This window comes from Coregonus lavaretus, assembly GCF_964263955.1.
Source record: "Coregonus lavaretus genome assembly, chromosome: 19".
Lineage (NCBI taxonomy): Eukaryota > Metazoa > Chordata > Actinopteri > Salmoniformes > Salmonidae > Coregonus > Coregonus lavaretus.
In genome coordinates, this window is record NC_140006.1 from 38,244,431 (window position 1) to 38,258,395 (window position 13,965).

Sequence of the window (13,965 nt, forward strand, 5' to 3'; positions counted from 1 at the left end):
ACAGTTTGGAAATGGACAGGCTAGGATCCAGTCGAGTTTGGTTTTGGGTTGTTGTGAGGGGTATGGTCTAGGTGTATGCGCTGTTGATCTTTTCCACCCCTAGTTCTGCATTCGCTCAGGAATTTAGAGAGGAGTCTACCCTTTTTAAGGGAGAGGATTGGCTGAACAGAGGACGGACAAAGAGGCATGTGCATTCACACACACGCACGCGAGAGTTCACATTCACTTTCATGTGTACCAAATTATTCAATATTTTCACTTATGTCAGAGCCCTTTCCTCGAAAAGTGAGGTAGCCTTTTGTGGTTATTGGATCATTATTTGAGTTGGCCATGATTTGAAAAACAACCTGCAGTAACGTTTCCTACTGATTCCTGTGTCAAGAAAAAGTCCCCGAACAACTTCATACATCTTTTACTCAAAAAACAAATGTATTTATTCATTCATTGTGGGCGGGCAAAAAGGTATAATATTTAACGTGCTGTTTCTAATAGTGGTCAGTATGTTGGAGACAAGTCTGGAGTAAACTAGATGGTCTGTCAGTTGCGTGAAAAGGCATACTGACGTATATTGAGGTGCAGATCCTGTTCCAAGAAACGTGCATTGTTATTCACATAGTCATTCAGTATGGGAGTTTTGACCAACCTGTCGACTTATAGGAGTACAATTATATATGCTCCAAAAATGAAATGGCTGGTTTGGAGGCCATTTCATTCACACCATAAGCTGATCAACAAAATGAGAATACGATGTGATAGCAAGGAATCTATTTTGAGAAAGAGCGCTTTAAAAATGTAGACATAGATGAATTGACAAATCCATGCAAAAAAAGCATGTAATAGCCGTACCAATATATAATATGCCACCCACTGTGGCGTACAGCACATCCACCTGTATTCAACACAGTTTGGACAGAAAAGTAATAGTGTTGGATTTACATAATCAATGAATGTGAATGGACAGGATTAATCATTTAGAATTGACTTCATTTGACAAAACAAAGTTGTGAGTTACTGGAAGTAGGGGGCAGTTCAATTGGCTTCAAGTTTGTCCCGTCTGGTTGAGCTATTTTTCTTTTGAAAAAGTTTTTATTGATCAATTCTTTTTAAAACAGCTCACATTATTTAAATACATTTACACACATAAAAACGGCATAAAGTGCATTAAAACCAGCATTATATTACAATTACATTTTAAAAGGTACATGTTGTTTATTTAAAACAATAAAACAATCCTACATAAAAGTACCCATTCTAGTAAAAGCCGATTAGTAAAAGCCATTTTAAAATGTGTGTACATGATTTAACAAAGTAAAACATTTTTAAGACATAAAAAGCCTGTCAAAAAGTCACTTTGTTAAAAAAGCTGTCTTCGGTCCTTTGTACAAAAACGGGGTGAGTCCTTATCAAAAAAGCCTCCTCCTGCTCTTCCTGAATCGACTCCGTACCCGTCTATCTGGTTGAGCTATTATGTCACAACAGGACCTTGAACGATTCGTGTGCCTCCCTCTAATGTCCCACGTGGTCAATAATTAGACGGGCAGGTAAATAAATGGGACTCATGGTTTACCTCTCAGTGGCCTTTGCACTAGAGAGGGGGGGGGGGGAGAAAGGGTATGTTGATTTGGGTAAAGCGAGATTATTATTGTGAGTACTGTCAGGACACCTGCTCTGTGTGTGTGATATAACTTTTTCAGAATCTGCCAGAGTAACACTGTTTGTCTTGCCTAAATCTTTCCTTATCTGATGAACAGAAGAGCAGCAGAAGTTTGACCTCTGTCAAACTGTCAGTCGTCACTGTTGTCCATCACAAGCCGAGTATGCCATTTCTGGGGTCCATGTATGGGTAAGTTCTGCAAAAGAGGTTCTCAAAATAGTGACCTTGAAACATTTTACTATTGTTATAGGCATGTATGAGTCTTGCATTTGTTATGTCTCTACTCAATGTTATCTAGTTAGGATCATCATGAGAGGATAATGAGAAATGATAAAGGAAGTCATACATTGCTAATGGCAGGTCTTACAATGCATTATAACCGCATTATAATGCATTATATACACTGAGCGTACAAAACATTAAGATCACCTGCTCTTTCCATGACATAGACTGACCAGGTGAAAGCTATGATCCCTTTATTATTATTATTATATATATATTTTTTTTTATTGTATATTGAATATTAAAACATACAATCTACTTGCAGTGAAGCCGCTCAACATCTACATCACATCAGTCATCTAACAGACTCCCATCCAGAGCGACCCGCAGAAGCAACCAGGGTCAACGTCCTGCTCAAGGGCACGTTGACAGATCTCCCACAAGGTCAAAAACGGGAACCCGAACCAGCGACCCATCAGCCACTGGCCCAAGCTCCCAACTGCCAGGCCACCAGCCCTCCAAGATCCCCCCACAGTTCCCCAAGAGATGCCCCTCAACCTTCCGAGAGCCCCTCCACAGTCCCCCCCCCCCCCCGAAATTTTTTGAAAAAAAAATAATTCCATTCCCTACCTCCAAGACCCCCGTCCCCCTCAAGGCCCCCCGCCCCCGTCCCCCTCAAGGCCCCCCGCCCCCGTCCCCCTACAAGTCCCCCGTCCCCCCCAAGCCCCCCGTCCCCCGTCCCCCCCAAGCCCCCCGTCCCCCCAAGCCCCCGTCCCCCCAAGCCCCCGTCCCCAAGCCCCCGTCCCACAATGCACCAACAACCAACTAAATGAACAAAAGAGAAAAAAGACAAAGACAAAGGAAAACAGAAAACAACAATGCAAAAAACAAAAGATATCAAGGACAACAAAAATCATGACAGCAAGGCCAACTGAATATGTTTGAGTGCATGTATGGCACTATTTACATGTGTGTGTGTGTGTCCGTGTATGTGCACGTGTGTGTGTTTGAATGAGAGTGTGTGTATATGCATGTGTACAAACACCTGCACGGTATCAGCCTCAGGCAAACAGGCATTAGCTGTAACAACACTGCCCCTCAGTGTCATTCAAACTTACTTTTTGTTATGTTTTATTTTGACTTTTATCTTTCCACTCCCACTTGTCTCCAGTTCCACATCCCAACCCTCAGCTTCCCTCAGCCCATCCCACCTATCTCTGCTGGCCAGATCCCTTATTGATGTCACTTGCTAAATCCACTTTAATCAGTGTAGATGAAGAAGGAGGAGACAGGTTAAAGAAGGATTTTTAAGCCTTGAGACAACTGAGACATTCATAGGGTGAATGGGCAAGACAAAATATTTAAGTGCCTTTGAACGGGGTATGGTAGTAGGTGCCAGGCGCACCGGTTTTGTGTCATGGGTGGTCCTCTGTAGCTCAATTGGTAGCTCAATTGGTAGAGCATGGCGCTTGTAACGCCAGGGTAGTGGGTTCGATCCCATACCTAAAAATGTATGCACGCATGACTGTAAGTCGCTTTGGATAAAAGCGTCTGCTAAATGGCATATATTAAGAACTACATTGCTGCTGAGTTTTTCACGCTCAACAGTTTCAAGAATGGTTCACCACCCAAAGGACATCCAGCCAACTTGACACAACTGTGGGAAGCATTGGAGTCAACATGGGCCAGCATCCATGTGGAACGCTTTCGACACCTTTTGAATTCAATGCCCGCCGACGAATTGAGGTTGTTCTGAGGGCAAAAGGGGGGTGCAACTCAATATTAGGCAGGTGTTCCTAATGTTTTGTACACTCAGTGTATGTTGGCTTTATGTAATAGTGACAGCTGTCCAGCAGATGGGGTCCAAACAATGAGCTTCTATTACCCTCCTCAGCTTCCTCTATGACCAGGCTCTGATAGAGAATGTGATCAAGGATAGATATTCTTTATTCAAATGGATTACTTTGTGAAATGATTTGAGAACGAGTTGACATGTAAAATGATTTGAAGAAAGAGTTTACATGGAATATCTTGGAAGAGAACAACAGTATCTTGGATGGAGGAAAATCCCATTCAAGTATAATATGTTTCCTTCACATAGATCACTCATGAAAATGTAAAATACAATAAAATATTTACTTCTTAGAAGATGTATTAACATATGTCTGCTCTCGACTCTGTAATAGCGTTACAGTCCAGTATAATAACACATTTGTTGTGGTCACTAGACAAAGAAACTATATTTATGAGAAACAATGACCCATATTGTTGACTATTGTCCACACAGCTGAATACTTGAACTTGAACAACAAAGACTTCATTCACTGAACAGCCTTTGGACAGCCAGATTTATGGTGTAGTACTGTAGGTCTACATGCATTGACTCAGGATAGAATTACAATCTTACTCGCTACTGTTTAGCTCAGTGAGACACCAATGAGATCTGTACCACCTTAAATTATCTGTGCTTTGTATAATGGGGTCTTCCCATGGGTACCTGCATGTCCCCTCCCTCCCAGCTCTTTTCTTTCCCTGTTCCCTCCTCCCTCTCTCCCTCCCTCCATCAACCTGCTCTTCTCCTCCTACCCCTCCCTTTTCTTTCCTGTTCCCTCCTCCCTCTCTCCATTCCTCCTCCCTCCCTCCATCAACCTGCTCTTCTCCTCCTACCCCTCCCTTTTCTTTCCCTGTTCCCTCCTCCCTCTCTCCCTCTCTCCATTCCTCCTCCCTCCCTCCATCAACCTGCTCTTCTCCTCCTACCCTCCCTTTTCTTTCCCTGTTCCCTCCTCCCTCTCTCCATCCCTCCATCAACCTGCTCTTCTCCTCCTACCCCTCCCTTTTCTTTCCCTGTTCCCTCCTCCCTCTCTCCATCCCTCCATCAACCTGCTCTTCTCCTCCTACCCCTCCCTTTTCTTTCCCTGTTCCCTCCTCCCTCTCTCCATCCCTCCATCAACCTGCTCTTCTCCTCCTACCCCTCCCTTTTCTTTCCCTGTTCCCTCCTCCCTCTCTCCATCCCTCCATCAACCTGCTCTTCTCCTCCTACCCCTCCCTTTTCTTTCCCTGCTCCCTCTCTCCCTCAGTCTTCCCTCTCTCCCTCAGTCCTCCCTCAGTCCTCCCTCCCTCCCTCCTTCTCTGCGCTGCTGCACTGTTCTCTACCTGCTCCACTCCGATGATGCTGATGATGATGTCATCACTGACTCCCAGCATCCTTGGCTTAGCCACAATAACCATTTTACTTTGGACCGACCGTATATGACGTTCGCTCTCTCTCTCTCACTCTGAGCTCGCCTCCTGCATCCATCCAGTCTAGCCCCCTCCTCTCTCTCCTCCCTCCTCCCTGTCCACTCCCCTACCCTGGCTGGCAGACCGACTGACGCACCACTGTGTACCAGGCCCTGTTGTTAGAACCCACCCAGCCATAGCCCTGACTGGGGTGGTCTAGCTCTCTCTCTCTCTGTTTCTCTCTCTCTCTATTGCTCCGGGCAGATACTCCCTGCATGGATACACTGAGGGAGGCTGTTAGCTGATATCAACGGGAGGAAAAATATCAAGGAGGAACCCACTGCGGTTGTTGAATTCGAGGTGGTTTGGTAAGACGATTTGAGTTTTGTTCTTTTCTGATGAGATGTTGTTTTTGATCATGGCCTTGTGTTGACGCAGTGGGGAACCAAGGATGTTGTTGTTCCTCATGGTTGTCTGTTTGGATTGGCCGTTTTGAGGCCCTTCGGACACTGTGACTTGTTTATGCATGAGGTCTGGATTATTTGGATAATGTACGCTAAATGTGTTGTTATTTTGAGGAAAATTGGCATCCACATGATTAGACATTGTGAAACAATTGTTTTTAGATTGTCCGAATAATCTTGTCAATAGCCTCTTTAATTTGATCAGATCCACAGTCCAAAATAAACAACTAAATCTGATAATCATGAATTTGCTAATGTGTTGCAGGGATTAATTTATGGCTGGATGAATTCAATGACATTGATGTCTACAGTGGGCGAATAGCCTAGCAGTAAATTGAGTGATGGCCTATATTATATTGCTTCGACAGTGCGTTGGGTTTGAGGTGCGGCAGCGCAAAATGGTGGAGATGACAATATTTACATTATGAATGTTGGGTCTTTTCGAGTGTAAACAAAAAACCACGAACTAGGTTGGTGCATAATAACGTTTGTCACTTTAATATCCTTTTCAATTATGTCATTTGTGTATTTTTGCGGGCTGTAGGTTTTGTGATACTCTGACAGTGTGCACATAAAAGGATATGACTGGGAAGATTTTTAGCAGCTGCGTCGCGTTGATATTGCTGTCTGTAGAATCAACGAATTCATGAAACGTAACAAGCCAACCCATTTTGTAATGGATGGGGCATATTTGGGTCAATATAGGCCTACCGACGCAGGCCCCAATTAGGCTACATATTATAGGCTATGAGTCTTCAGGCAGGTGCAGTAAAGTCGGCATTATCAGCTGCAGCGTTGTAGACGCGCCCATTGCAAGTAGGTCCGTCGAGGATGGAGAAAAATAAGGAATGATGTCCGCTACGATGAAAGCAGCCATTTTAATTTGAGATAGCCTAGATTAGAATAATGTTTACCCCAACATGTACTAGGTTATAGTCGACTAAAATGACGCAATGTATTGATAATCTGGTAATTTTAGGTTTTGATTTATCCGACAAAAAAAAGAAGTAAGAATGAGGGGCTAAATTGTGATGATGGCATGATGCGGTATCGTAGGCGAATCAAGTGCAAGTGACGATGTGGGTCATCCGAATTAATTGACGAGGTGGCGAATGACGCAGCATGTAGACCTGCCTAGTCTACGTTTGTGGTTGTCAAAAATAGCTTTAAGAGAATTTATTCTGTGTGTAACAAGTAGGCTATGACAAAATGTCATGTGATTCTGCCAGAATAAGAAACACTGTATGTCAGCTATCAGACAATTCATAACGGAGTTATTGATCTTTAGTTCTTAACAGTTTTTTTTGAAGGCATGAAATTAAACAGTCTTGAGCTGGGGAATATACAGTGCATTGGGAAAGTATTCAGACCCCTTGACTTTTTCCACATTTTGTTATGTTACAGACTTATTCTAAAATGGATTAAGTTGATTTTTTCCTCATCAATCTACACACAATACCCCATAATGACAAAGCAAAAACAGCTTTTTAGAAATGTTTGCAAATGTATTAAAAATATAAAAATGAAATATCACATTTACATAAGTATTCAGACCTCTCTGTACTTTGCTCTGTTCATCTTTCCCTCGATCCTGACTAGTCTCCCAGTCCCTGCCGCTGAAAAACATCCCCACAGCATGATGCTGCCACCACCATGCTTCACCGTAGGGATGGTGCCTGGTTTCCTCCAGATGTGGCGTTTGGCATTCAGGCCAAAGAGTTCAATCTTGATTTCATCAGACCAGAGAATCTTGTTTCTCATGGTCTGAGAGTCCTTTAGGTGCCTTTTGGCAAACTCCAAGTGTGCTGTCATGTGCCTTTTACTGAGGAGTGGCTTCCGTCTGGCCGCTCTACCATAAAGACCTGATTGGTGGAGTGCTGCAGAGATGGTTGTCCTTTTGGAAGGTTAGGGTTCTAGGTCACCTCCCCTGACCAAGGCCCTCCAGCTCCATTCAAGAGTGATGGAGGCCACTGTGTTCTTTCTTGGGGATCTTCAATGCTGCAGAAATATTTTGGTACCCTTCCCCAGATCTGTGCCTCGACACAATCATGTCTCGGGGCTCTACGGACAATTCCTTCAACCTCATGGCTTGGTTTTGCTCTGACATGCACTGTCAACTGTGAGATATTATATAGACAGGTGTGTGCCTTTCCAAATCATGTCCAATCAATTGAATTTACCACAGGTGGACTCCAATCAAGTTGTAGAAACATCTCAAGGATGATCAATGGAAACAGGATGTACCTGAGCTCAATTTCGAGTCTCATAGCAAAGGGTCTGAATACTTATGTAAATAAGGTATTTCTGTTTTTATTTCTTTATAAAAACCTGTTTTCACTTTGTCATTATGGGGTATTGTGTGTAGATTGATTATGATTTTTTATTTATTTAATCAATTTTAGAATAAGGCTGTAATGTAACAAAATGTGGAAAAAGTCAAGGGGTCTGAATACTTTCCGAATGCACTGTATGTGCCTAGACCTTACAACCATACAGTGCTACTAAAAACAAGGTAAGGGCCACAGGAAGGCCCTTGATGCTTATCTGGCTGGCATTTAGTCAGGATCATTATGAGATGATTATAATACCTTATAAGGGGGTCAGGACCTCATGAAGTCTTTCAATGCACTATAACTGTATCATAATGCAACCATGCAGGTTAAGTAAAGTTGTTACCCGTTTTTCTGTTAGATGATGGCATTACAAAGTAGTTAAAATCAGAGCTTCATCTCACCATGACTTCCCTCTCCACAGGTGTCAGGTGTCTACCTGACGACAAGCCCCTCCCCCTCCTGACTGAACTCCTCTATTGTCGCGTCGCCCCCCACTGACAGGCAGCATGGCGGGGGCTTCAGTGAAGGTGGCGGTCCGGGTCCGTCCCTTCAACTCTCGAGAGATCGGGAAGGACAGCAAGTGCATCATCCAGATGACAGGGAACACCACAAGTGAGCATTTGCATATTTGGTGTTGTAAGACATTTCTAGTATTTTCATTGGTTCTAGGTTACTTATTGATGAACCTGGTCTGGATGTTAATGGCCCACAAAAATCAGTATCCAGGGCTGGGCTACCACAACCAAAACAATTTTTTTCTATTGAAGTACACTATATATACAAAAGTATGTGGACACCCCTTCAAATTAGGGGATTGGCCTATTTCAGCTCCACCCGTTGCTGACAGGTGTATAAAATCAAGCACACCGCCATGCAATCTCCATAGACAAACATTGGCATTAGAATGGCCTTACTGAAGAACTCAGTGACTTTCAACGTGGCACCGTCATAGGATACCACCTTTCCATCAAGTCAGATCATCACATTTCTGCCCTGCTAGAGCTGCCCTGGTCAACTGTAAGTGCTGTTATTGTGAAGTGGAAACGTCTAGGAGCAACAACGGCTCAGCCGCAAAGTGGTAGGCCACACAAGCTCACAGAACGGGACCGCTGAGTGCTGAAGCGCGTAGCGTGTAAAAATTGTCTGTCTTCGGTTGCAACACTCACTACTGAGTTCCAAACTGCCTCTGGAAGCAACGTCAGCACAATAACTGCTTGTCTGGAGCTTCATGAAATGGGTTTCCATGGCCGAGCAGCCACACACAAGCCTAAGATCACCATGTGCAGTGCCAAGCGTCAGCTGGAGTGGTGTAAAGCTTCACCATCTGGCAGTCCGACGGACGAATCTGGGTTTGGCGGATGCCAGGAGAACGCTACCTGCCGCAATGCATAGTGCCAACTAATGTTTGGTGGAGGAGGAATAATGATCTGGGGCTGTTTTTCATGGTTCTGGCTAGGCCCCTTAGTTCCAGTGAAAGGAAATCTTAACGCTACAGTATACAATGACATTCTAGATGATTCTGTGCTTCCAACTTTGTAGCAACAGTTTGGGGAAGGCCCTTTCCTGTTTCAGCATGACAATGCCCCCGTGCACAAAGCAAGGTCCATACAGAAATGGTTTGTCGAGATTGGTGTGGAAGAACTTGACTGGCCTGCACAGTGCCCTGACCTCAACCTCATCGAACACCTTTGGGATGAATTGGAATGCAGACTGCGAGCCAGGCCTAATCGCCCAACATCAGTGCCCGCAGCAATGTTTCAACATCTAGTGGAAAGCTTTCCCAGAAGAGTGGAGGCTGTTATAGCAGCAAAGGGGGGACCAACTCCATATTAATGCCCATGATTTTGGAATGAGATGTTCTAAAATATTTTAGTTGGGGGACATGCTGGTATTAGGCCTAGTCTGCCATTGTTATAGTCTATGTAGGCAATGTTCTATAGTGATATCTCTGGAATATGTATTGATGAATCCTTGAAAGGCCTTCCATTGGGATATACAGCATTTTCCAGTCTGATAACTCCAGGCAAAGATGTTCTTATCAATAATAAATACAGTTTGATTAAATATTTACTAATATGGTCTGATTTAGATTGGGCCTTCAGGAGACAACCTCATATTGTCGCGGTATGATGAAACCCTTGTAACTACATTTTTGAAATGTTGTAGTTTTCTTTTACACTTATTGAAAGCAGTAACTCCCCCCAACGTACTCTGAACAGTTCATGAATCTAGGACCAAGCAAATGTATTCAAAATAGCTTCTGAAGTTTCATGATTGTATGTTCATTCATGGTCATTTTTTTCGATTTCCTGAAATGTTTCTGTTTTGGAGATAAGAGATGTTCATCAGACAGTGACAATATGACATTGTATATGGTTTTAAAAGGCTATACATGTGTTTATATAATTGGATCTAACACTATTTCAAACTTATTTCCAGAAATTCATCACTTCACAACATAGGTCCTTCTTGGCTCTATCATCTCTCTTGTGGAGAATTACTGTAGAGAATCAATGAAACGTTGCGCTTCGTGCTTTGTTCTTGGAACACATGCTTGAAAGCATCGCGACGGTGGGCAGTGGGGCATGTAACACATCTCCATAGGAAGTGAAACAAAGGGTCCAGTCAGAACTGTGTATGTGTGTGGACCTCTAGAGCGTCTCATCCCGCGAGTCAGAGGGTCCAAAAGGCCTCGTTGTTTCTGTCTGAGCCGAGACACTGGGTCAGCTGATGTGTGTGTATGTGTCTTATTCCGCCACTTTGTGCCTGTCGGCGGTCTGGTGATGACCTCATTCCCACAGTCTTTGGCATGGCACAGATTAGGTTAGATCTCTGGAAATCTCGGTGAAATTACTTTAGTGGAGGTAATACAGTGTACTGTTTACCATTTATACAACGGGTGGGTCTAATCCTGAATGCTGATTGGTTAAAACCGCATTCCAGCTGGTGTCTATTCCACGAGTTACATCCGGCTAAATCTATGATGTTAAAATGCCTATTTACTCTGTTCCATCTGACTGCGCAATCCACTGTCTCATCAACCCAGCCAGGCAAGTTATAAACTTGATCGCCACTATAAAAAACAGCTAGACTTTATCTCACATTTCTTTTAGACTAACATTTAGTTTTCAACAGCGGAGATTTGTATAAACCTTGCTGTCTGTCTCTCCGACATTTGCAACATTGTAAACATCAACTAGCCTCTTCCTGGTTGCTTCCACTCTACAGTTATTTCAAGGAACTAGGACATAGGAAAGGGAGCCATTTTAGGGCTATTAGGATGGGAACGTTTGCAGAAATCCCATCTCTTGTATCACTGAGGGATTGCAACCACGTTTCCATCCACAGTTTTTATGTGAAGTCATACCTTATAAAAAAATAAATAGTGCCTTGGCCATTAAAGCTTTCATAGAAAGGGACTTGCTCAGTCAGATTCCACCAGCTCCACAATTCTTCCTGAAATGATGACAATGCATTTTCCACTAATTGTATCTTCTGTATGTAGTCAGCCAAATACACTGCTCAAAAAAATAAAGGGAACACTTAAACAACACAATGTAACTCCAAGTCAATCACACTTCTGTGAAATCAAACTGTCCACTTAGGAAGCAACACTGATTGGCAATACATTTCACATGCTGTTGTGCAAATGGAATAGACAACAGGTGGAAATTATAGGCAATTAGCAAGACACCCCCAATAAAGGACTGGTTTTGCAGGTGCTGACCACAGACCACTTCTCAGTTCCTATGCTTCCTGGCTGATGTTTTGGTCACTTTTGAATGCTGGCGGTGCTTTCACTCTAGTGGTAGCATGAGACGGAGTCTACAACCCACACAAGTGGCTCAGGTAGTGCAGCTCATCCAGGATGGCACATCAATGCGAGCTGTGGCAAGAAGGTTTGCTGTGTCTGTCAGCGTAGTGTCCAGAGCATGGAGGCGCTACCAGAAGACAGGCCAGTACATCAGGAGACGTGGAGGAGGCCGTAGGAGGGCAACAACCCAGCAGCAGGACTGCTACCTCCGCCTTTGTGCAATGAGGAGCAGGAGGAGCACTGCCAGAGCCCTGCAAAATGACCTCCAGCAGGCCACAAATGTGCATGTGTCTGCTCAAACGGTCAGAAACAGACTCCATGAGGGTGGTATGAGGGCCCGACGTCCACAGGTGGGGGTTGTGCTTACAGCCCAACACCGTGCAGGATGTTTGGCATTTGCCAGAGAACACCAAGATTGGCAAATTCGCCACTGGCGCCCTGTGCTCTTCACAGATGAAAGCAGGTTCACACTGAGCACATGTGACAGACGTGACTGAGTCTGGAGACGCCGTGGAGAACGTTCTGCTGCCTGCAACATCCTCCAGCATGACTGGTTTGGCGGTGGGTCAGTCATGGTGTGGGGTGGCATTTCTTTGGGGGGCCGCACAGCCCTCCATGTGCTCGCCAGAGGTAGCCTGACTGCCATTAGGTACCGAGATGAGATCCTCAGACCCCTTGTGAGACCATATGCTGGTGCGGTTGGCCCTGGGTTCCTCCTAATGCAAGACAATGCTAGACCTCATGTGGCTGGAGTGTGTCAGCAGTTCCTGCAAGAGGAAGGCATTGATGCTATGGACTGGCCCGCCCGTTCCCCAGACCTGAATCCAATTGAGCACATCTGGGACATCATGTCTCGCTCCATCCACCAACGCCACGTTGCACCACAGACTGTCCAGGAGTTGGCGGATGCTTTAGTCCAGGTCTGGGAGGAGATCCCTCAGGAGACCAGCCGCCACCTCATCAGGAGCATGCCCAGGCGTTGTAGGGAGGTCATACAGGCACATGGAGGCCACACACACTACTGAGCCTCATTTTGACTTGTTTTAAGGACATTACATCAAAGTTGGATCAGCCTGTAGTGTGGTTTTCCACTTTAATTTTGAGGGTGACTCCAAATCCAGACCTCCATGGGTTGATAAATTTGATTTCCATTGATATTTTTTGTGTGATTTTGTTGTCAGCACATTCAACTATGTAAAGAAAAAAGTATTTAATAAGATTATTTCATTCATTCAGATCTAGGATGTGTTATTTTAGTGTTCCCTTAATTTTTTGAGCAGTGTATATTATACATCTGGTCTGCCATATACAGTGTATCACAATAATTTACTTGGTGTAGATTTATGGTTTTGGTTTGGATACTTCTAACCTTTGTTTCCTTCCTGTCTGCCCTTTCAGCGATCCTAAACCCCAAACAGCCGAAGGAGAACAAGAGCTTCAACTTCGACTACTCCTACTGGTCACACACCACAGTGAGTTTTGCCACACCACAGAAGTCCCACACTAGAGACTTGAATGTCGTGCATTTAAAGATCGTGCAAGCCATGAGGTCAGTATTTATTCCGTAATTGCTTAATAAAGGTGTATTAAACCTCAATCTCTTTCTCTTTCTCTCGCTCTCTGTTTCTCTCTCCTCACGCTCTCTCGCTCTCTCGCTTTCTCTCTCTCTCTGTTTCTCTCTCCTCTCGCGCTCTCTCTCTCTCTCTCTCTCTCTCTCTCTCTGTTTCTCTCTCCTCTCTCTCGCTTTCTCTCTCTATCTCTCTGCAGCCGGACGACATCAACTATCATTCCCAGAAGCAGGTGTACAAAGACATTGGAGAGGAGATGTTGCTGCATGCCTTTGAGGGCTACAACGTGTGTATCTTTGCATATGGCCAGACTGGATCTGGGAAGAGCTACACCATGATGGGCAAGCAGGACCAGAAGGACCAGCAAGGCATCATCCCTCTGGTAGGATGGATGGATGGATGGATGGGTGGATGTATGACAAAATGTAGTAAAGATATCATATAATCTATAGTTACTTCATCACGTACATGTCAGATTCTGGAACTATGAAAACACATTTAGGTTTATACCAAAAACCCTCAAAGCCACTTAGTGATAATACATTCTGTATGCTATGTTCAATGACCCAAGCCCAGCTCAGTTAATCCCTACCATTGTGTCACTGTGTTGTCACAATGCTTCAGCAAATGTGCATTATCCCAGGGGCGTTGGAAGACAATGTAAGTAACGTAATTTCTGTCCCTCAAACTG

At 44.2% G+C, this 13,965-nt stretch overlaps 1 protein-coding gene and 1 long non-coding RNA gene across 2 annotated transcripts in view; both read left to right on the forward strand.

The window, feature by feature from the left end:
- The first annotated feature begins 1,601 nt into the window (after positions 1-1,601).
- On the forward strand, positions 1,602-2,460 carry LOC311146822. The gene is made up of 3 exons (XR_014614716.1): positions 1,602-1,644; positions 1,752-1,843; positions 2,202-2,460. It is a non-coding gene; the product is annotated as an uncharacterized lncRNA (long non-coding RNA).
- Positions 2,461-8,398: 5,938 nt separating this feature from the next.
- The window catches only part of LOC311146392 (kinesin-like protein KIF1A), a gene marked incomplete at its 5' end in the record, with an annotated part of 49,256 nt that continues 43,689 nt past the window's right edge, over positions 8,399-13,965 (forward strand). The window contains 3 exons of the mRNA XM_084182891.1: positions 8,399-8,504; positions 13,105-13,178; positions 13,474-13,656. Coding sequence (XP_084039017.1) covers positions 8,399-8,504; positions 13,105-13,178; positions 13,474-13,656 — 363 coding nt within the window. The remainder of the gene's footprint in view (positions 8,505-13,104; positions 13,179-13,473; positions 13,657-13,965) is intronic.